The following is a 21,991-nucleotide window of genomic DNA, read 5'->3' as shown; positions in this document are numbered from 1 at the left end:
GGCGCTCCCATGCACGACGAGGGCGGCGAGGGGTCGAGGTGGCCGGCGCGCGCGCGCGAAGTCGTGCGTACGCCGCGTGCACTCGGTGAATGTGGCCTGTTGGGTAGTGTAGAGTGCCCTGTGTATAGTCTACAGGTGGACGCGGCGCCGGGAAGTGCGCTCGGCGAGCATCTCGGCGGTGCACGGCCGCATCCCGACGCCGTGTTCGTGCCGGACCGTGCAGAGTGGGTGCTGCATATGCCGGCGACCGGTGAAAACGCGCCGCAGGACACGTCTGCTGTGCGCACGCTCCTTGCAGAGGAAGATGTGCGCGCAGAGGAGCACTACGTGACCGACGCCGTGCACGGCCCAGTGCCGTTTCACGACATGCTCCGGCACTCGGACCTAGGCAGGGACTGGGGCGTGCTCACTTCGGTCCCTGGACAGGTTCCCGCAACGCTCCCACGCGATGTCTGGGACGCGTTCCGTACGGCGCGCGAGCAGACGCCGGCACCGGGTATAACGCCCCGTACCGAAGTGGCGCGCGCGGTAGCGCTCTTGGTGCGCATCTTTGGCGATGCACTCGCAGGCACCGCTAGGGCCGTTCCGGTGCAAGGAAAGGCATTTTCGCAGCAGCTGCGCTGGGACGAGAGCTCCCAGGCGATTTTCACGTTTGTCGGGTGGCACACTGCGCCGCTCGAGGACGGCCGCGAGGCACTGCAGGTGCCTGCTTACCTGCACGTAGACGCACCCGGCGACGACGCGTTGGGTGAGGCGGAGGCGACGAGTGAGACGCCGCCTGATGATGCTTCTCGAAGCGACGCGCGCGCAGAGGCACCGGCTCCGAGCGAAGCGCCCTCTGCCGACGTCCTCCGCCTGATCCGCGTGTATCTTGAGCTTGCCGCGTGGTGCGTCCACTTCGGCGGCACACCGCCTGTGCCGGAAACCGGCATCGCGCTGCACGTCGCGCAGCATAGCGCGTTGACGCCGTTTGGCTCGTGCGCACTGCCGCCTACGCCGCCCCACGACCAAGGGCTTCGCCGCGCGTACGCGCGCCTCGGTGTGCCCTCTGACGCGACGCCAGAGGCGACCGTGCAAGGTTACCGTGTCAACGCGGCTGCATTTCCGCACCGCCTCCAGGAATTGTTTTTGGCACTAGAGGCTGTCCACGACGCACGGCCCCAGACCGAGGCGCTCGGTGTGCTCCTTGCGATGGAAAAGAGCAAGGGACTCTACACGCACGCCGATGTGCGTGCAAGCTACGAGCACCTCGGCATCGCTGTCCCGATCCTGGCTGCGCCAGAGTCGCTTCCCCTCTGGGACGACGCGCCGATGCCGGCATCGGACGACGCGGCCATCATTGCCGCGTACGACCGCCGTGTCCGCGATGTATTGGACCATGGCACGGATGATGGCCTGCGCGATGCGACGCTCGCTCTCACGATCCTCTCGCGCTACCACAACACGCCTGCACTGGCGGCGCGTCTTGCCAAGAGCCCTGTGGCGGACGTGGCGCAGGCCTACCGCCTGATCCAGGTCAGCGACGACATCGACGACGGGCTGGTGGTCGTTGCGTACGAGGTATACGTCGCCGAGACGACCACGCGCCAGGAGCTGCTGCGTGCGGCGCTGTACTGCATCGCCGAGAGCCGCGGCAGCAGCTACTTGCGCCGCTACCTCGCTGGCGATGCGGAAGAGGAGGCTGGGCCACCGTTCAGCGCGCCGCGCGGCCTCCAAAACATTGGGAATACGTGCTACCTCAACTCGGTGCTGCAGTACTTTTTCCGCATCTCGCTCCTGCGCACCACCGTCCTGGAAATGGGGCGCACGGCGCAGTCGATGGACGCGTCGCAGCCGCTGCCGACGATTGGAGGGCGCCAAGTATCGCTCGAAGAGCTCGAACGCTCCTGCCGATGTACGTGTGTAGGCTGACCCAGTCGTCCGACTTCTTGCCGAGCTCTTTTCCGAGATGCAGTCTTCGCCGAGCGCGGCCGTGACGCCGGCCAAAGAGCTTGCGTACCTTGCGCTGGTGCCACTGGCGTGGGAGCAGGCGTACCGTGCGAGCGGCGAGGATGCGCCGGACACGCTCCTGAACCACGTTGGCACGCAGCAGGACGTGAGCGAGTGCCTCGACAATATGATCTTTCAGATCCAGGCAGCCATGACGTGCTATCCCGATGCAACGTGGGCCGCACAGCAGGGGTCCGATGTCCATCGCCTGTTTGTCGGCCGCACCGCACAGCAGCTGCAGCAGGCAACTGCGAGCATGCACGTCAAAGAGGAAGAGTTTCAGAGCATTCCTGTGACGCTCCTCCCCGAAGCCGATTCGATGTACGACGCGCTCGATACGTTCTTTGACGACGAGGAGCTCGTCGGCGAGGACGGAAAACCCGTGCGCCGCTCGGTCAGTCTGGTGCATGCGCCGCCGCTGCTTCAAATGCAGGTGCAGCGCGTGCAGTACGACCGTGCGCGCCACCGCGCCGTGAAGAACCAGGCGGGGATCGAGCTAGAGGAGCATCTCTACCTCGATCGGTACATGGACCTGGCAGCGTACCCTCCCGACGAGGCCAAGCGACTTGCCACTGTGCAATCGGCAGCACGCAGTGACCGCCAGGAAATCGCCCGACTGCGCACGCGCCTCACACACGTCCTCGGCGACGACCAGTTGCTGCCGGGCCACATGGAGACGCTCGAAAAGGCGCTCACCTCCATTCCGGTCGAATCGTACGCTTCGCTGCCGGCGCTCCTCGGCGAAGACAAGCTCGAGGCGCTGCGCACAACCGCAGAAACGCTGCGTGGCGAGGCGGAGCAGATTCGCACCGTGCTGCATGCCAAGCGGCGCGAGCTGCAGGAGCGCTGGGCGGACGAGCGCAGCGTCTCGTATCGCCTCGCGGCCGTCTTTATGCATCGAGGTACGTCGCCATACTCACCCAGGCGAGGCATCCCATGGCCACTATTTCTTGGACCAGCGCGACTTTGCAAGCGACGGGTGGATCTCGTACAACGACGCCCGTGTGAATACCATCCCTTTCGGCGAAGTCCAGCGCGAGTACGTCCTTCTTCTAACGCAGTCCCACCGGCGCAACATCGTACCTGGTTGTCTACGTCCGCAGCGACGTCCAGGAGCAAGGGCTCCTTGAAAATGCACGTAGTGCTTCCTAGATTACTATGTACGCTACGACGAGCCGTAACGCGCTTTGCGCCCAATGTCAAAGGGCAGGTACTTGTACTGGATCATGTGCTGGATCTGGCGGCGCATGGTGAGTACAAACAGCACCATGAAGTAGATTACAAGCACAGGCCAGAACACGGGAATGTCAAAGGCCTCAAAGAGCGTCGCGAAAATGGAGATGACGATGGCTTGCGTCGCGTTCAGCCAGAACTGTGTCAGTCAGGAGGCGTACCTTGAACTCGGGCAGGCGCCGGATAAACGGACGGAACTCGTCCTGGTCACTTTGTTGAGAGGGATGGAACACGCTGCTCATCAGGCCCGAAGAGCTGGTGCGCGACGAGGTAGGGAGACCCGGCTCACCTTCCTCGACATCTTGCGCAGCGAGATCCGACTCAAACGCAGGGTCAAACTTGGGCGTAAGGAACGCCAGGAACAAGTTCAACAAGTAGATGAACAGTGCATAACACACTGCGTCAGTTGGAGCACATACCGATATACCACCCCTCGGCAAGGACAATGCGCAGCATGAACAGGAAAAGCAACGCGCCCGTCGCGCCCCAGCGCTGCAGCGTAAAGGGCGCCGTGCTATCAATGAGATGCTGCGCACGCATATGCAGCATCGATGCCTGCTGGAATAGCTGCTGCGGCGCAAACGAGGCAGCGCCGCCGCCGCTTTGGTCCCCTTCGTGCATCATCGCGCCTACGAAGCACCGCGCCCGTTCCGAAACGCCACGTGGCCAAAATCCTCCACGATGGTGCACCGAGCGCAGGGGGGTTACACGGGCTACGTGCCGTCCGAGGGCGACGTCGTGGAGAGAGAGCCGGCTAGTATCAGCGCAGAGCGCATGTGGCAAGAATATATCCATCCGCGGCGCCCGTGCATCCTCAACGGCCTGCTGGACGACGCAGACTGGAAGGGCTCGCGCTGGACAGACTTGGCCTACCTGCGCAAAAAAGCGGGGGGGGCTGTCGTACGCGTCGAGCCCGTCCATCCGGAGGAAGACTGCTTTGGAACATCGACCCCACGTACGACTATGTCGTTTGGCGAGTATTTGGACATGATCCAAGACACAGACGCCGCCGGGAAATATTACCTCACTACGCAATATGAGCTGGACGAGGAAGACGAGGACGAAGACGAAGACGACTTGGATGAGGGGCCACCGCTCGATACGCTGCTTCCTGCACCGACGAATAAGCTTGCGTCCGACTTTCCTCGCAACCCGCGCGTGCTGGGCAATTTAGTGCTGCAGCAGTGCAACTTGTGGCTGGGTAACGGCAGGCAGCGCAAGAGCTCTGGATTACACCACGACTTTCATGATAACCTGTACCTTTTGCTTTCGGGGAGAAAACGGTTCGTCTTGTTTCCGCCGTCGGCGAACGAATACTTGCACCTCCGGGGCAGCGTCCAAAAAGTGCATGCCAACGGACTACTCGTATACGAAGATCCTGGTAGGATCCGAGCAGATGGGCTGGACGCATTGGACGCGGCCCACTGGCGTGTTGCAGCATGTGCGCGACGGCTCCATGAGGCGCCCGCACCAAAAAAGTCTAAAAAAGCAAAGGCTTCAGGCCCTCAGCGGGAATACGACAATGCCAAGGAAGCGTACTTGGCCCTCCGTGAATCTTATGCCATGGGGGACGACGACGTGGATTGGGACAATGCAGACGCTGTCGACTGGGGTGATGAGGGCGACGTGGATGGGCTGGCGCTCGACGGTGAAGAGGACGACGAAGAGGACGACGATGATGGCGGCGACGATGACGAAGGAGTCGAGGAAGACAAAGAGGACGACGAGGAAGCCGCAGACAATACAGAAGCCAAGGACGATGCAAAGGAGCCGCCCAGCTTCTCCTTAATCAGGCCTCATATCCTTCACAAGTACTTTGGCGTCGAGCCACCGATTCCTCCGCCCACCGAGGTGGAACACGATGCGCTCGTTCCTGGCGCAGCATGCCCCAAGCCTCTTGTGGTCGATTTACGACCAGGTGAAATGCTCTACTTACCTGCATCCTGGTTCCATGAAGTGACGTCTGCTGCCACGGACGATGGACCGCATATGGCGCTAAACTACTGGATGCATCCCCCTGATGGTGACGCGGTGGATGCTCCTTATGCCGACAAAGATACCTGGGACGAGATCCGCAGGCGTGTAGCGGAGCACGACTAGTAGAACGTTCGAAAGAATGACGCTATGGAGCAACGATCTCTACAAAAACAGGCCAGCTGGGTGTCTTGTTGCTCCCCATGGATAGTTGGGGACCCGCGAGTATCTGGTGGAATGGGAAATAAGGAAATAGACATGTTCTGTCACACTTGAATGCAGTGCAATCAAGGAGTCTCCTTCTGCTTCAGCTTCGAGTTGAGAATGCTGTCACCCGAACCGATGCGGCCGCCAATCAAGTCCAGGACCTGCTGGAGGAAGTTCGAGACCGTGCCACCAAGGACGTTGATGTCCCACTCGGGGTTCGACACCGAGGGGTACTGGCAGTCATCGCCAAAGTTCTTGCCTTGGAAGCGATCACGCATGAAGAAGACGACATTCGGAAGGTTAAAGAGCTCCGTGTTGGTGTGCGCCATCTCCGCGCCAGTGTTCGACAGGAACTTGACCTTGGCACCCTGCTGGCACCAAGCATCAGCCGTGCCGATGGCCATGTCGAACGGCACCACCTCGTCATGCACAGCGTGGAACATGAAGACGGGGGCAATGGGAACAAACTTGCTGTAGCGACCAAGTTGGAGCTTGTTCAGAACCTTGGTCACATCGGGGTTCGAGAGGAAGCTCGATCCACCCGAGAAGACGGAGTCGTCAAAGATGCGCTGCTTGCCAACGCTCCAAAGGTTGACATACATGCAATGGCGCTTAGCTGCGTTAATGAGCTTACGACCCTTGTCGGTCAGGGCTTGCTGGACCCAAGCAAGCTGGGGGTAGCTCGAGGTAAGACCCCACAGGCTGGCCAGGGCAAAGCCCGCGCCGGTCGTGTTGTCAATGTAGTTCAGCCACTGGTTCAGGTTCGCGACCGTGCCGCCCATCGACCAACCAACAACGTTGATCTCGTGAGCGTACTGGGACTGGAGGCTGGCAGCCCAGCCAGTGGCAAGGGCACCGCCCGAGTAGCCGTAACCGACAACCTTGGCTTTCTTCTCAAGACCAAGCTTGTCAAAGTTCAGCGTAGCGCGGATACCGTCAAGAACCATGTGGCCCTCGAAACGGCCCGAAGTGAAAGCACTTTGCGGGCCCTCGTGGTCGGGGACCGTCACGATCCAGCCCTGGTGCAGGAGAGTAGTGAAGAAGAGCGACTGGTAAGCAATGGCAACGTTGCCAAAGACCTTCGAGCCCTTCTGGAGCGAGTAGCTCGGCGCGCAGGAAGACGAGGCCGAGTCCTCGTACACATTAGCCGCAACAAGCTTGTCCTTGTCGTAGTTATCAGGGACGAGGACCGTGGTCACGGTGTAGCTGGGGGTGTTTTGGTCAACACCGTTGGTGCGGTAGAGGAGCTGGTAGCCCGTAACGCCGTACTTGAGAAGACCGGACTGGCCAATAGTAACCTCACGCGTCTTCAGGATCGTACCAGGGGCCTCGTTCTGCCAGTTGCCATCCGGCGTATAGAAGCTGTCATCGTCTGGCGTCTGCACAGCACGGACGCCAAGGTGGCGAGCCACAGACATGCGCGCGAACGCGTTAGACGCGAGCGCGAGCACCGCAACTACAATGAAAAACAGCCGATGGCAGAACATCGTGTGCGGCTAGCTAGAGTCTTGAAGCCGTGGACGCGGGTTAGTTGGAAACGCGCGCGAGTGCTTTTGTATGGGCCAACTGGCTTGGCCAATGCTGACAGGCTTCTTGGTGTTTAGACATCTTCTAGCGCGCAGCCAGTACCCTCCATCTGTTCCACCCACTGGCATTTTGCGCCTATTCTCAGTTCGCTAAATATGCATTAATACCATCAAACCTAATATAAATGGGCCACTCATATTTCAAGAAATTCTACAAACCGATGACAAATTGAGGGTATCTACGGCACAATAGCCACGAAAAATGCATTCCGATGCATTCATGCAGGTATGTGCATGACTCGTGCAGCAAAAGTCACGGGAGTGATGCAACATTCCCAATGAATGTGTTAATTGGAATCAGAGAGCAATCAACACCAGGTCACGCATGATCACGCATAGGAGCTGGCAGCTAAAATTTGCCGCCCTGGATGTGTTCCTTCAGAATCTGATCGCCTCGGCCGACATCTGTCCCGAATAGATTGGACACGGCATTAAAGACTTCGGTTAATTTCGCGCCAAGAATATCGGGTTGCCAGAGGGGGTTGCTGGTGGTTTGCCATTGGCACCCCTTCACAAATGGTTGGTCATTCATCCGATCGCGGATAAACTTAAGCACGAAAGGCGAATTCAATACCTCCGTAGATACATGTCCCATTTCCAAGCCGGTAAAGCTTTGGAATTGTAGATTGGCGCCGTTGTCGCACCACAACTTCGCCGTGCGGTTGGCCATGGCAAAGGGAATGACTTCGTCATGAACAGAATGGTACATGTACACCGGCGCTTTGGGCGTGAGCTTAGGATCAGCGCCCATTGTCAGCGTCTGGAGTAGACCTTGAATAGCATCCGCGTGTAGGAAATTGTTTGTGTTGGACACAAAGGACTGGTTAAGAATATTCACGTTCCGCAGGCCAAGAATAATGTCGCCCATACATTGTTCACGCGTAAACTGAAGAGCCTTGTTGCCTTCCTCAGTGATAACAGAGCCAACATAATCGTTAGCTTCGGGGTACGAATCAACGACGCCAGCCAAACCAGCAGCGGCAAATCCGGCAAAGAGGCCTGCATCGAGACCGTAAAAGGTTGCAGAAAGGTTGGACGGCGTGCCACCAATTGCCCAGCCTTTGACATTAAGCTCGGGGGCATATGCAGACTGCAGAGAAGCCGCCCAGCCACCAGCAATAGCACCGCCAGAATAGCCCATACCCACAATGTCAGATTGGGAATCCATCTTTAGCGGAGGGAATGCCAAGGTAGCACGAAGCGCATCCAAAGAAGCATGTCCTTCCAGGATACCAGAGGAAAATGCGGAAAGCGGGCCTTCATGGTCGGGAATCGTCAAAATCCATCCGTCATTCAGAACCGAAGTCCACATAAGCTCTTCCATAGACTGAAGTGGATTCACCTCAGGGGGTGCACCAAGCTGGATCTTGTAACTCGGTGCACATTCAACAAAGTTGGAATCTTCGTATGGCATTATCATGACAAGCTTGTTAGAGCGTGCATTCTTCGGAACCAATACAGTCGTGATCGTATACGAAGGAATGTTATCAGCAGTGCCCGACGTCCTGTACATAATTTGATACGCAGATTGGAGGCTGATTTTCTGCGTAGTCGTAAAACCGGCACGAATCGTGCGAGAACCAAGAATGGTGCCTGGTTTGGTCTTCTCCCAGCCTTGCGGAGCAACGTAAAAGGGGTCTAGCGTAGGCGAGAGGGGTGGCGGTGCTGAATCACGACGCACATGCCGACGAGGCTCAGCCATGACACACATAACTGACACCAACGCGGCCACCACTATCGGCTTGAGGTACATATTGTGGAACGGTAGCAAAGGCTGTGTGGGTGGCGCTCAAAGCCCTGAGCCACTGACCATTTGATTGGACCTCAGCTGCACAGGGGAGAAAGGAGGAGCCCCTGACTTTGAAGGACGTGTAAAGAAATTGATTGGCTGAAATGCGCCTAGACTACATCATACTCGATTCGGTTTGATTTGTAAGCCAAAAAGTCTCGAGCCTTGGCACAAATCGCCGAGGTATCCAAGTGTGGAGGCTGCAGTTATGTGGAGGTCCTCCAGTGGACCGGATTATCTCGAGGCGCTAGTCCCTTATCTCTCCGATTACGTGGACATCGCCGTGAGTCCGTCCAGAACGCGTGCCACTGTGGAGCGAATAAAGTAACTGTGACATTGTGGCGTGAGTTGTACTGTTGCAGTCAACGGCCTCAAGAAGAGTTATAGTCAGGCCTTCTGTGTGCTCCTGGCCGTAATATAAGGAAGCTGGGAGTACAAGATACACAGAAGTGCGATGGCCAGCTTGGTTCGCAATAGTACCTTCGCCGGACTATTACACTTCGTATCGCAAGGGCGCTTTTTTAAACCACATCCTGTGGTGGGAACCAACTTTAAAATATATGAGCAATACTTCACTGTCGATGAAAAAACGGGAGTGATTATTGTGGGTTGGTATGGTGACAATGACCCCGAAAATCCATATAATTGGTCATTCACATACAAGCTCTGGGTGAATACCCTCCTCTTTGTGATGATGCTATCTGTGTATATGGGCAGCAGCATTGTTTCGCCGGGCATCCCTGATCTTGCAAACTATTTTGGCGTGCCCGAAACGGTTGGCATACTTTCGATGTCTCTCTTCATATGGGGCTATGGCATTGGTCCTTGTATTTTGTCTCCCATTACCGAGATATCTTGGGTTGGCCGCAATGGACCCTATATTATCGGATTGGGCCTATTTACGATCATGCAGATCCCCAATGCGTTGGTCGATAATGTCGCTGGCTATATGATCCTTCGGTTTATTAATGGATTCCTAGGTAGCCCTGTTCTTGCTACAGGAGGTGCTACAGTTGGAGATATTTGGCGTATTGAGGGTGGCTTTATGAACGGTTTAGCTTTCTGGGGATTGGGAGCGTATGGTGGACCTACACTTGGACCACTTATTGCAGGGTTTGCTGCGCAGAACCTAGGATGGCGATGGACCATTTGGCCACTGTTCTGTTTGAATGGTATTGTATGGACTCTATTGTTTTTTACATTCCCTGAAACAAGCAGCGAGACCATTCTGAGCAGGCGAGCGAGCCAACTGCGCAAACACACAGGGAATGAACTCTATCGTTCCCGAGGAGAAATCAAAGATCGCCAGTTTTCCATGTCAAAACTGCTTGTTGAAACGCTATATCGCCCGATGGAGCTCACAATCACTGAACCGGTGCTTTTATGCTCAAACATTTATATCGCATATTTATACGGTATTTTATATTGTTTCTTTGAGGCCTTTCCTCTGGCATTTAAAGCTAACCATCACTTTTCAACTGGCCTCATGGGCGTTGCCTATATCAGTGGCTTTGTTGGAGTTATCATTACATTTGCGTTGTTTTGTATTTATAACATGAAAAGTGTTATTCCAAGGTTCAAGCAAGGTAAATGGCGGCCAGAATATCGTATGGAACCTGCCTTCATTGGCGGCTTGTTCTTTCCTGCTTCCATGTTCTGGTTTGGCTGGACAGCATACCCATCTACGCACTGGATAATACCTGTCATTGCGTTCTCTGTCTTTCTAGCAGGAACATTTCTTCTTTTTCAAGGGTTTTTGTCTTACATCGGAGAGAACTTTCCTCGCTATTTGGCTTCAGCTTATGCCAGTAATGGGTTGTTTCGTGCCGCACTTGGCGGCGCCTTCCCACTCTTTGCAACTCCTTTGTTCAATCGACTTGGATTGCCTGACGGATGCAGTCTTCTAGGCGGGGTTGCCGCCATATTGGTTCCTATTACGATTGTTTTCTACATGTATGGCGATAAGCTACGTGCAATGTCGAAGCGTACGGGTAGAGAACCTGTACGAATCATGGGTGTTATTGACTCAGGAGCCTCTTCTACGGAAGATGAATTTGATGGCCTCAATGTAGCATAGATGACTCAGCCCATAATACTTTACCGTGACAAACTCGTTTGCAATGCACTTTCGGTTATACATTAGTATCACGAAAACGATTTTCGTGTATCTCCCGGACTAAGTTTGACCATCTATACTAACGCAGTTTGTTCTATATTACAATACGTGAAGGTTATGCTTATCAATTTTTGTGGTGCTTTGCTCCTTATTCGGGATTGTGTCCGTGTGTTGTCGCTGCACACTTCGATTATGAAAAGCATAAATCGTTCCTTGTAAGACCGTGACAGCAAGGCCCACGGCTACCATGATGATCATGGCCAGTAGACCAGTAGGGTAAAACCTAAGCAGTAGTTAGCATTTTTTATTTTTTCCACATTTGTGTGATACGTACTTCTTGGAATCTTCGGCTTGAAAAATTTGTGTGCCACACATAAGCCCGACCATAGCCGACATCACCCACATTCTTTCATTTGTTAGTAGCCGTTCACGACTAGTTCTTCACGTACGAAATAGAAATGCTTCTCTCTTCCAGGGAGCGGCAATTCAACTGCAGCCAGGCATTTTGAACTGGATGGTACCCCACTGCAAATGCGTTGACGAGAGTCCAAAGACCAAATTTTCCCCAGCGACCAGCATGTGGCTGCACTTCTCTCAGGATAATCAGCGTGATGAGGTAGACAAAAATTGGGAATGCGACAGAGAAGCCACGCCGCCCAGTTGCATCACTTAGCCAACCAAAGATATTGACCACAAGAAGAGTGAGACCACCTCCAACAGCAGTTAAGGCCGAAGCTGCAATTCGATTGAATCCCAAACTAACAAAGATACTGGGAGTGTAGGTAGTAACCGGACTCCAAGTTCCAAAAACAAGTGCTGTAGCCAAAAAATGAGGCCAGCGCTTCCAATAGGACATGGTCTTCACGACCAAATTCAACGTAATAGGAACACTCTCCGTACATCCGTCCACTTTGAGCCTTTCTTGCAAAATGAACAGGTCTCGGTCGCTGAGTCTGATGAGGGGATATTTGAAGAGAGACCGGGGCTTCTCTGGGGAACCAGGTAAAAAGAATAATATGATAAAGCTGGTAAACATGGTAAACACGCCTTCAATCAAGAAAATCCATTGCCAGCCTGAGAGTCCATTTGTCTCATGAAGACGCAAAATCCCTGCCGCCAGGACTGGACTAAGTGCAAAGCCTCCAAACATGCCGCAAAAAAAAAAAGATATCCTTCGTGCAAGCTCAGCCTCTTTGTACCATGTGGATAGGACGTATAATGAGCCGGGGATGTAGCCAGATTCACAAATTCCAAGTATCAACCGCGTAGCCAAGAATCCTCCGCGATTATGTATCAGGACTTGCAAGGTTGCAATAAGACCGAAAACTAGAATTTGAGCAGGAAGAAATATACGAGGGCCAACGTGGATCAATGTAATATTAGAAGGGATTTCCAAAATGATAATCCCCAAGAACATGAGGAAGTTCCCAACATTGACAGTTGACTGATCAATTCTAATATCTTCTTTGAGTCCTCCAGTAAGTGCGCTTGCAATGTTCATCCTGTCTAGCTGGAAAACCAGCAAGCCCAAAGTTAGTAGTGGTAGCACTGTAGCGTCGACTCTATCGTGTTAGTTAATCCATTTGCTTTAACGACTTACTTCCGTCTAGCACATTGCTCTTCTTTTGGGCTCCAAAGTGCTAGGTTGCTTTCAGCACTCAGAATGGACTCTGTTTGGTTGACCGATGGTACAAAGTCATACTTTTCGTCCGCCGATTTTTGACTCATCGTCAACAATGCGTAGTGGTGTGTAATGTATCCCCGTACCGGTCCAGCTACACACCGGTCTACTATATTTCGAAATAAGATCACTCTTAGGTTTGAGTTGCTCAGCGATTCCTTTCGGTTACATCATTGCAACCCTGAGCACCTCACTGTACGTCTTTGTCACCTCACCTCAATTTAACATCACGCAAAATAAGCTCGGTATGTGGAGGTATAGCGTGATTCAACCCCAGGTTCATCTGCTCGTACTAGACCGGGGACCGGCGAATTGGGCGTGGCGCCGATTGAGGAAGATTTGTGGATGAGCCTTTACACTCTAACAAGCATGTCGTTTGAAGGAAACGAAATTAAACGTGTTGCAGTCATTGGTGCAGGAGCCTCTGGAGCTATCACACTGGATGCTCTACTTCGTGAGCAACACTTTGATGTGGTTCGTGTATTTGAGCGCCGAGACAGGGCTGGGGGTGTGTGGTATGTATCTAATACTTTCTTTGGAAACGTCCTAACACGCAATGCTCAGGTTGTACGATGACAAGCCATCTAAAGAGTCGGTCCCAGTGAATGTTACCAGCCCCGCCGAAGTCGATCCACCACTCCCAGCACCACAGCAACTTCCTACTTATACTCCAAAATGCTCGAGGGAACGTTATGATCAAACTGCTACATACTCTTACCTTGAAACCAATATTGATGCCCACGTTATGGAATTTTCCCAGGAGGTTATTCCTGATGTGCGCTCGGACGCATCCGTCTCGATGTATGGCCCCACCACTCCGTTCCGACACCACACAGTCATGCAAAAGTATTTGCAAGACCTCTGTAATCGTGATGGATACTCTGACCATATTGAGTTTAGGACTACGGTGGAAAAGGCCGTGAAGAACAATGGTGAATGGGTTCTTACTTTGAGGCGATCCGGGGATAAGCGAGATTACTGGTGGAAGGAACATTTCGATGCGATTGTAGTGAGCACTGGTCATTACAATGTACCCATCGTTCCTGATATTAAGGGTCTTCGCGAAATTGAAAAAGAATATCCTGGGATCGTTGAACACACGAAAAATTTCCGTGGGCGTGAGAACTACCGTGGCAAGGTATGTTTCGAGTGAATGTTGACTAAATTAGAATGTGGTTGTTGTGGGAGGATCTGTATCAGCGATGGATCTCGCTATCGACTTGGTGGATGTGGCTAACACTCCAATTGTGGCTGTTGTTAGAAGCCCCCCGCATCCCTACTTCAGTGATATTGTGTTCTCCCACCCACATATCAGTCGCCGTCCAGAGATTAGCCATATCTCTCCAAAAGACAAAACTGTGTTTTTCAAGGATGGCACTCAAGTTGAAAACATTGACAAAATCATCCTGGGGACGGGGTACAAGTACAGCTATCCTTTCCTTGAAGGGTTGCGACTGGATGGGAACCGTGTCAATGGCCTGTACTTGCATGTGTTTAACATGGACGATCCAAGCTTGGTATTCATTGGAGCTGTAAGTGGATCAATCTTGAAATGAGCGCATTCTAACGCCAAAACCAGATTGCCGCGGGTCTAACATTCAAGGCTTTCGAATGGCAGGCTGTGCTAGCTAGCCGCGTCTTTGCAGGAAGGGCCAAACTCCCCTCAGTTGCAGAGCAGAGGAAATGGGAACAAGATCGTGTCAAGGTTAGGGGAAATGGGGCTAAATTTACGGCTCTTTTTCCTCATTTCGAAGAATATTTCGAAACTGTTCGGAACTTGGCGGGAAACGATGGTCCTGGGCGGAAATTGCCAAAATTCGAGCCTAAATGGGTTAAAGCATTTGAAGCTGGACATCAGCGTCGCATCTCGTTGTGGCGTGAGCGTATTGAAAAGGCTAAAGCTGAGGCTCGCAGGAGCAAGCCGATCGCACAGGCTCGCTTGTAAAATCATTTGTAGATGTGCATTGCCATATAAACGATGCTATTTATAAATGCGTTAGACATAGAAATACACTCCATCGTCTTTTTACAAACTTTATCCCTCACGTTCAGTAAGATGACAATGTGTGGTCGGTGATGAACCTATGGATATGCCCGTAATGGTTGGTAAAGCACATCATCCGAATGACTAAAGCGGCGGAGCGCCGGGGTTCCAGTCGACGGATAAGGACGGATATGAAAGGATATACACGGACATGGACGGAGATGATAGTGCAATTCTCGGCCGAACATATCCGCGGAAGCGGTCTGTGCGGAGATTTTTTGACATCGAGGCGCGCCACAGCGTGTATATAACGATGCTGTTACCAATCTTCGCTCTTAACCTCCAACAAAGCGCCACATGAGTGCTATCATCCGCAATAGTTCTTTTGCGGAGTTCATATACTTAGCGTCCAATGGGCGCTTCTTCAAGCCTCGAACACTACAGGATGACTTCGTCATCCCCGAACAGTACTTCACCGTCGACAAAAAGACAGGGGAAATCCTTGTTGGCTGGTATGGAGATGACGACCCCGATAACCCCCATAACTGGGCATTTTCATACAAAATTTGGGTGAACTTTCTGCTGTTTATTATGACGATGGCAGTGTACATGGGCAGCAGTATTGTGTCGCCCGCTATCCCAGAAATGGCAACGTACTTTGGTGTGCCCGAGGTGGTGGGCGTGCTTTCTATGTCGCTGTTTGTATGGGGGTACGGAATCGGACCGTGTGTATTATCTCCTATCACTGAGATTTCATGGGTGGGCCGCAACGGCCCATACATTGTGGGACTGGGTTTGTTCACGATCTTGCAGGTACCAAATGCTCTCGTGGATAATGTTGCCGGCTATATGATTATTCGCTTTCTTGCTGGATTTGCTGGAAGTCCGGTGCTCGCTACAGGAGGTGCGAGCGTCGGTGATATCTGGTCCTTCGAAGGTGGCTTTCCTAACGGCCTGGCCTTCTGGGGTTTCGGCGCCTGTGGTGGACCTACGCTTGGACCACTCATCTCTGGGTATGCGGTTCAGAATCTTGGCTGGCGCTGGTCAATTTGGCCATTGCTGTGTCTGAATGGGCTTGTTTGGATCTTGCTGTTTTTCACATTCCCCGAAACTAGCGGCGAGACGATCTTAACGCGGCGTGCACTTCAACTTCGAAAGAGGACTGGAAATCAAATGTACCGATCTCGTGGCGAAATTAAAGACCGACAATTTTCGCTGCCAGCTCTTTTGTACGAAACGCTCTGTCGCCCAGTTGAACTTACCGTGATGGAGCCAGTATTGCTATGCACAAACATCTACATTGCGTATTTGTATGGTATCCTGTACTGTTTTTTCGAAGCGTTCCCTTTGGCTCTGCAAGGAAACCACGGTTTTTCGACCGGTGCGCTCGGAGTCGCATACGTCAGTGGTTATATCGGAGTTGGCATAACGTTTCTGTTCTTCTGTATTTACAACATCAAGATTGTTATCCCAAGATTCAAGCAAAGCAGATGGCGTCCTGAATATCGCATGGAACCTGCCTTCATTGGAGGCTTGTTTTTCCCTGCTTCCCTGTTCTGGTTCGGATGGACCACATTCTCATCAGTGCACTGGATTTCACCAGTTATTGCCTTTGGTGTCTTTTTGGCAAGTGCATTCCTTCTCTTCCAAGGATTTTTGGCATATGTCGGAGAGAATTTCCCGAGGTATTTGGCATCGGCATATGCCAGCAACGGTTTGTTCCGCGCTGCAGTGGGCGGCGCATTTCCGTTGTTTGCAACGCCAATGTTTAAGCGCTTGACGCTTCAGGGAGGATGCAGCCTTCTGGGTGGTCTAGCAGTGTTGCTGATACCTGTAACGGCTGCATTCTACTATTATGGTCCCAAACTGCGCGCAGCATCGCGACGGGCGGGATACCTGGAACAACCAGATGATAAGGCAGATGCATCAGACGATTCCTCAATTGTCAAGGATCTGGATCCTGTTGATGCTGCATGATGACCACACTCGTCTTACCGAGTATATATGCAATTGAAACGGCAATACGAAATTGTTTAAACGGTACTTACTTGGCTTGTAATAGAGCTTGGATTAAGGTGATGTGGTAGTATAGATGGTGAAAAGACTAGTACAAATCTACAACCAAGATAAGGCTTTGATATTCAATTCGTATAGACACTATTTATGAAAAAGAAGTAAATCTATATTCTACGATGACTTATGGCGATAGAAGAGTGGCGAACGAATTCTTATAGCGACGGGCGCGAGTCCTCTCTATTATAATATGCAGGTGGGCCGGAACAAATGCCCATTACGAGTGGTCCTTGACGCTTCAAGATCGAGTCCGACGGACCAACCTTACCCCGATATATTATGGGCGCTCTTGGGTGTCTCATGGCCTCTAATCTTTATTGTTGAGGCTGCTTGGAGCTCTTCGTGGCGGTTCCCAGCGGGTTACAGAAGCATACGCTTCGAATAAATAGGCGTTTCGGTCCGAAGACATAGTTCAACCTGTCTTACGTAATGGAAATACAGCGATAGTAAAAATTGGTCCAATTTCCGTGATCATGCACATGGTCGTGTCAGAAAATCTACCAAGCTTCTAATCGATCATCTTGCTCCTTCAGTGACCACACAATTTTTGTTATGCACCTGGAGGCTTCGGATACAATTTTGAAGGAAGGAAATAGCGGGTGATAATGCAAACTAGGGCTCGGATAAGGAATTATCGTACGGCTACGACAGTCAAGCTACATCACGGCCCAGTTTTACCGTGCAATCTCAGTCTGATTTGATCCGATTGGCGCACCTAATACACAATGTATGACACGGACCACTGGTGCCTGACATTGTGCGAGCCAGGGATTGATTCCGGAATGGAGAGCCATGTTTCTTGGTACCTTTGAATTCAATGCACAGTCTATATTTTCCCTAGGCGCTGTGTACAGTCTGTATCGACCCTCGAAGCATGTAGAGGGGCGGAGAACGTCAGCACCGATGGCCCAGGGGAATTTAAAGAAACTGCTGAGCTCCATAATGATTGTCCGTGACCTGTCTTTGCTAGAGGTATGGGAGAGTGCCTTGGGCTTGAACGTCATGGAAATGACCGACGATAACTCCGGCGATATACGGTAGAGTAGAGAAGTGGATGCTGCACGCATTCCTACTACCTTGAATGTACCCAGTGCTGTCTACGCCACGCTCTGCTGAGCGCGCAACGCCTCGCCTTTAGTCTGACCCTTCGGGTTCGTCTCTAGCCTCTCACCAATGCTCATCGTGCGCACTCCGTACCGGTCCTTACCACTGTAGTCGTTCGTGGCACAATGAGCCGTGCTGCGGTTGTCCCAAATCGCAACTCCATTAGGATCCCAGCGGTAACGCGCCTGGACGTCATGGTTGTCGCTGATAATGCGATAGAGGTATTCGAGCAGGTGCGCCGATTCTTCCTGGGTCACGCCATTGATGTGCTTGGTATAGGAGCGGTTCACGTAGAGCACCTTCCACCCAGTAACCGGATGAGTGGCAATGACGGGGTGGACCGCGACCAGATCCTGGGTCGAGTTGTCGGGGTGGCCGCGGTTCTCCACCATGTTGCTGAGCGTACCAAAGGCCTTCAGCCAGCCAGAGTCGTGGGTAGCTGTTAGCGTTTCGAGATACCTCAGGAACGAAGGCGACAGCTTGTCGCAGCAGTCAAAGAGGCTGCACCACAGCGTGTCACCTCCACCATTTTCAGGCACGCGCTCGAGCTTCAGACATGAGTAGGCCGGGCCCACCACCTCAAAGGTGGAATCTACATGCCAGTATTGGTTGGCAAAAAGGTTGGGGAAGATATACTTACCCGCAGCCTCAACCTCCTTGGCCTTAAATTCGATCTTCTTGCCGCCATCGGCCTTTGAGCCGGGATGGACATGCAGGCCAGACTCCTTCGGCGAACCAGTCAAATGTGCCATCTTCACAACCAGGTCTTTCTGTTGGTCATAGGTCAGGTTCTGCTGGTTACGGAAAAAGGCAACGCCGCGCACTGAGATGCGGATAGCCAGATCGCGCAACTTTGCGTCTGCCTCAGGCGTACCGTCCAGCAACGAGCCAAGGTCCAGCTGCTCACCAAAGTCGTCACCGAGTTCAGTGGTAACCTTGATCGGCTTCAGGTCCGAGAGCGTATTACCCTCGGTAAGGTACGGACGCTCACCATTGTACTGTCGAGGTGCTTCGGGCTCCGACGTGAGGTTAACCTTGGTCATGGTGTTAGGGAACGCGATGTGACAAAGTCGTGCATTCCTGCCTATGTGTACAGAGTCATACACAGTTCCCCAAGTTTATCGTGCGGTAGTGTACTAGTGGTCGCGCATTTTGTCACCCTGCAGGAAATTCCCAACTAGGAACTGTTGTGCAGCCAGGCTCCCACAGGGATCCGTCCTCCACAATCGTAGCACAAGCAAAGGTCCGCTTAGATCAGCGCCAGGGTCCGCATTTAAGAATTTAAAATGGTAGTCTACGCAAGTGCCACTCCCGAACTGCGACATGCACAGGCCTCGCTAATTAATACACCAAGGCGAGCATAGCTAACAGCCACCGCCACCGCCGCAACCGCCACCACCACAGCCACCTCCACCACCACAACCAGCGCCAGCACAGCCACCAGAACCCATAAACCCGATTCCCATACCACCGATTGCGCCATAGGCGAGTGCAGGGCCCGCCACTCTCCGGCCTCTTGGGATTGAGCCGTAGCCATGTGTAACTGTAAATGGACATCCTCCAAAAGAATATGCTGGGCCCACATTACCCAAGCATTCGCTTCTCGCAAATGTAGGGTGGACAGGTGGCTTTTGGCCACTTTCTCGAAGAGTAACTTGCGACTTTAAGTCCAGCGGTCCGTATGTATGAATGCCCAATACACATGCGGCGCTTCCATTTCCCACTTTGTTCTTGCGCGAGGCACTGTCAGGTCCTTTTCCAGGTAAATTGCGGTCCTGCTTGGCTGTGAAGTAGAATGGCTCCAAATCTTCATAGCCCTTTGGTTCACTGAAAGGTTAGTTTCTTTTTTACAAAGTCGATCGACTCACTCAAAAATGTCCTTGTGTTTCTCTTTGGATTCCGGGCGGATTATCGCATTGTGCGTACTTGGGTTTGTATGATGAGGCTCAGTCACCTTGACATCGTCCGACGTTTGCTTGTTTTTGCCCTTCAACTCCTTCAGCTTCTCCTTGGCTATCTTGAAAGGAGAAGAATGTTCTTTGCAAGCGCATACCGAATAGGGTTGATTATATTCCTGTTTCCATAGAGAACCGGTATCGTCAAATGCGCCTCGCAAAAAGGTTTTTTCAACCTTGTCATTGTGGTCGAGAAAACGCAACACTGACCAGAAACAGTCAATGTAATATGCGTGGCTCAACTGGTGAGTGTGCCAGGCTAAATCAATGTCAAGTGTTGGGCACAACATTTTGGTGTGCTTGGACACAATATTCAACCATGCATGATACCGTACAATAGTAACATGATGATCCAAAGGTTCTTTGGGACGCAACCATCCAAGATCTCCAATATTTTCAATGAAACGGAACTGACGCTGTACGGCAGCGACCAGATCTAAACTTGCAGTACTGATCACATTCTGTTCCAAGAAAAAGCTCATCATAAGGCTCACTCGACGATACAAATTCTCTTGAGAAAGGTGATTTAAGTTTGCAAATTTGTCATTGGTTAGATTCTTGACCTTCGAATGGACTAGTTGTCCAATCTGTTCGATGTCATGATAAGCCGACTCATAAATCTCTTCAGGTGTGATGTGAGCTTTGTGAATCTTTCCATGAATATCAACGTCTGTTGAGGATCGAACATCACCCCTTAGATTCAACATCAACCCAGTCCCTGTCCGACGAGAGTCAAACAACCTCGCAAGAAAAGGGGAATACGGGTCACTCAAGAAGTAACAGCCTGTTACAGAGGAGATCGCAGCGCCTGGGAGGCGATATGAATTTGTGTTGGAATCGCCTTGCATCCATTGCTTGACAGCAACAAGCCATCGGCGACCAAGGAGCCTTGATTTAGTCGTTACAAAGGAACATTTCTCGCATTTAAAACTCCAGGAATCTGTCACCATTTCATCCCACGGCATGAACTTGACCTCATTACAGTTGTGGCAAGATACCGGGCAAGCTGTATTTCCAGACCGGAATGGATCAAAAGGCTCTCCAGTTGACATTTCCCAATGCTGTACGGCTTCAGGAGCGTGGTATTGGAGATCGACTGGGTCAATCCGTGATACAACGTCTTCCAGCGGAAATTGAATTCCAGCCAGGTTTGCTCTCGTTGTATTGTACTTTAGGTCTTCGTAGTATCTCGAAGGGTTCAGCAAGTATGAGTGCCAAACCATCAATACATCAAGAGGGGGAAGTAGATGGGGCCTGAGTATAACAGGGTCTGTCCGGTACTGATCAGCCTCTTCTCGAGTGAACAATGGAGGGACGTCAAGGGTAACAGTTTGCTGATCTGGACGAGCACCTGTACTTTCCGAGGTGACAATCTTTTGAATGTATATTTCAAAGCGCCTTAGCGCCTTTGTAAGGAAGATAGTCCATGATTTGTAAGGATCTCTTTCTCCTGATTGATTAGCGGGTGCCGGAGCAGGTGCTTTATCGACCGTTTCAGCATAAGAAGGCAAGCTACTCTCCTGATAAGCAGGCAGTGGCTCGGTACTTTGTGCTTCAGGATTTTCGGCATGGTCCTTCAATTTACGAAATGCTGCCAAAACTCTGAGATGGGCATTGATTTGATTGTCATTGACCAAGGCAGGGAATGGTCTGTCGCCAACGATGAGGCTGTTCCCTTCAGCGAGAGCCCTACTGGGTTGAAACGTGGAAGATTTGTTAGAAGCTGACATTATAGATCATAAGGTTGTCTTTCGACTGGTATCCGTACTGTATTAAATACTCGCCTTTATATACACATGGAACAGGAGATGTAGCGAGTTTGCGGGGGGATGCGGGGATGCGGGGCCTTTCGTAAATCATAACGTAATGGTGCATGTGACCCGTCGGACTCGATCCGAAATATCCGATGTTCATTTTGGTGCATGCATTTCGGATTTAGGATTAGGATTAGGATTAGGATTAGGATTAGGATTAGGATTAGGATTAGGATTAGGATTAGGATTAGGATTAGGATTAGGATTAGGATTAGGATTAGGATTAGGATTAGGATTAGGATTAGGATTAGGATTAGGATTAGGATTAGGATTAGGATTAGGATTAGGATTAGGATTAGGATTAGGATTAGGATTAGGATTAGGATTAGGATTAGGATTAGGATTAGGATTAGGATTAGGATTAGGATTAGGATTAGGATTAGGATTAGGATTAGGATTAGGATTAGGATTAGGATTAGGATTAGGATTAGGATTAGGATTAGGATTAGGATTAGGATTAGGATTAGGATTAGGATTAGGATTAGG

General features: G+C 51.9%; 6 protein-coding genes across 6 annotated transcripts; 2 read left to right on the top strand and 4 right to left on the bottom strand.

Moving 5' to 3' along the window:
* Positions 1-9: 9 nt before the first annotated feature.
* On the top strand, positions 10-3,141 carry UBP2 (ubiquitinyl hydrolase 1; the record flags this gene model as incomplete). The annotated part of the gene is made up of 4 exons (XM_060265821.1): positions 10-1,860; positions 1,937-2,891; positions 2,914-3,028; positions 3,051-3,141. 4 exons carry the CDS (start codon positions 10-12, stop codon positions 3,139-3,141), a joined length of 3,012 nt encoding a protein of 1,003 aa, XP_060121804.1.
* Positions 3,142-3,154: 13 nt separating this feature from the next.
* On the bottom strand, positions 3,155-3,846 carry MJAP1_001872 (uncharacterized protein; the record flags this gene model as incomplete). The annotated part of the gene is made up of 3 exons (XM_060265820.1): positions 3,155-3,361; positions 3,384-3,619; positions 3,642-3,846. The coding sequence occupies 3 exons, from the start codon at positions 3,844-3,846 to the stop codon at positions 3,155-3,157; spliced, it is 648 nt and encodes a 215-aa protein (XP_060121803.1).
* Positions 3,847-3,903: 57 nt separating this feature from the next.
* Positions 3,904-5,322, top strand: MJAP1_001871 (uncharacterized protein; the record flags this gene model as incomplete). Its single annotated transcript, XM_060265819.1, has 1 exon — positions 3,904-5,322. The coding sequence occupies one exon, from the start codon at positions 3,904-3,906 to the stop codon at positions 5,320-5,322; it is 1,419 nt and encodes a 472-aa protein (XP_060121802.1).
* Positions 5,323-5,483: 161 nt separating this feature from the next.
* MJAP1_001870 (uncharacterized protein) lies at positions 5,484-6,890 on the bottom strand (the record flags this gene model as incomplete). Its single annotated transcript, XM_060265818.1, has 1 exon — positions 5,484-6,890. One exon carries the CDS (start codon positions 6,888-6,890, stop codon positions 5,484-5,486), a length of 1,407 nt encoding a protein of 468 aa, XP_060121801.1.
* A 448-nt stretch (positions 6,891-7,338) lies between these two features.
* Positions 7,339-8,157, bottom strand: MJAP1_001869 (uncharacterized protein; the record flags this gene model as incomplete). Its single annotated transcript, XM_060265817.1, has 2 exons — positions 7,339-7,474; positions 7,634-8,157. 2 exons carry the CDS (start codon positions 8,155-8,157, stop codon positions 7,339-7,341), a joined length of 660 nt encoding a protein of 219 aa, XP_060121800.1.
* A 9,572-nt stretch (positions 8,158-17,729) lies between these two features.
* On the bottom strand, positions 17,730-18,779 carry MJAP1_001868 (uncharacterized protein; the record flags this gene model as incomplete). The annotated part of the gene is made up of 1 exon (XM_060265816.1): positions 17,730-18,779. The coding sequence occupies one exon, from the start codon at positions 18,777-18,779 to the stop codon at positions 17,730-17,732; it is 1,050 nt and encodes a 349-aa protein (XP_060121799.1).
* Positions 18,780-21,991: the final 3,212 nt, after the last annotated feature.

Source organism: Malassezia japonica, chromosome 3, assembly GCF_029542785.1.
Source record: "Malassezia japonica chromosome 3, complete sequence".
Lineage (NCBI taxonomy): Eukaryota > Fungi > Basidiomycota > Malasseziomycetes > Malasseziales > Malasseziaceae > Malassezia > Malassezia japonica.
This window is presented reverse-complemented; position numbering and strand designations above follow the sequence as displayed.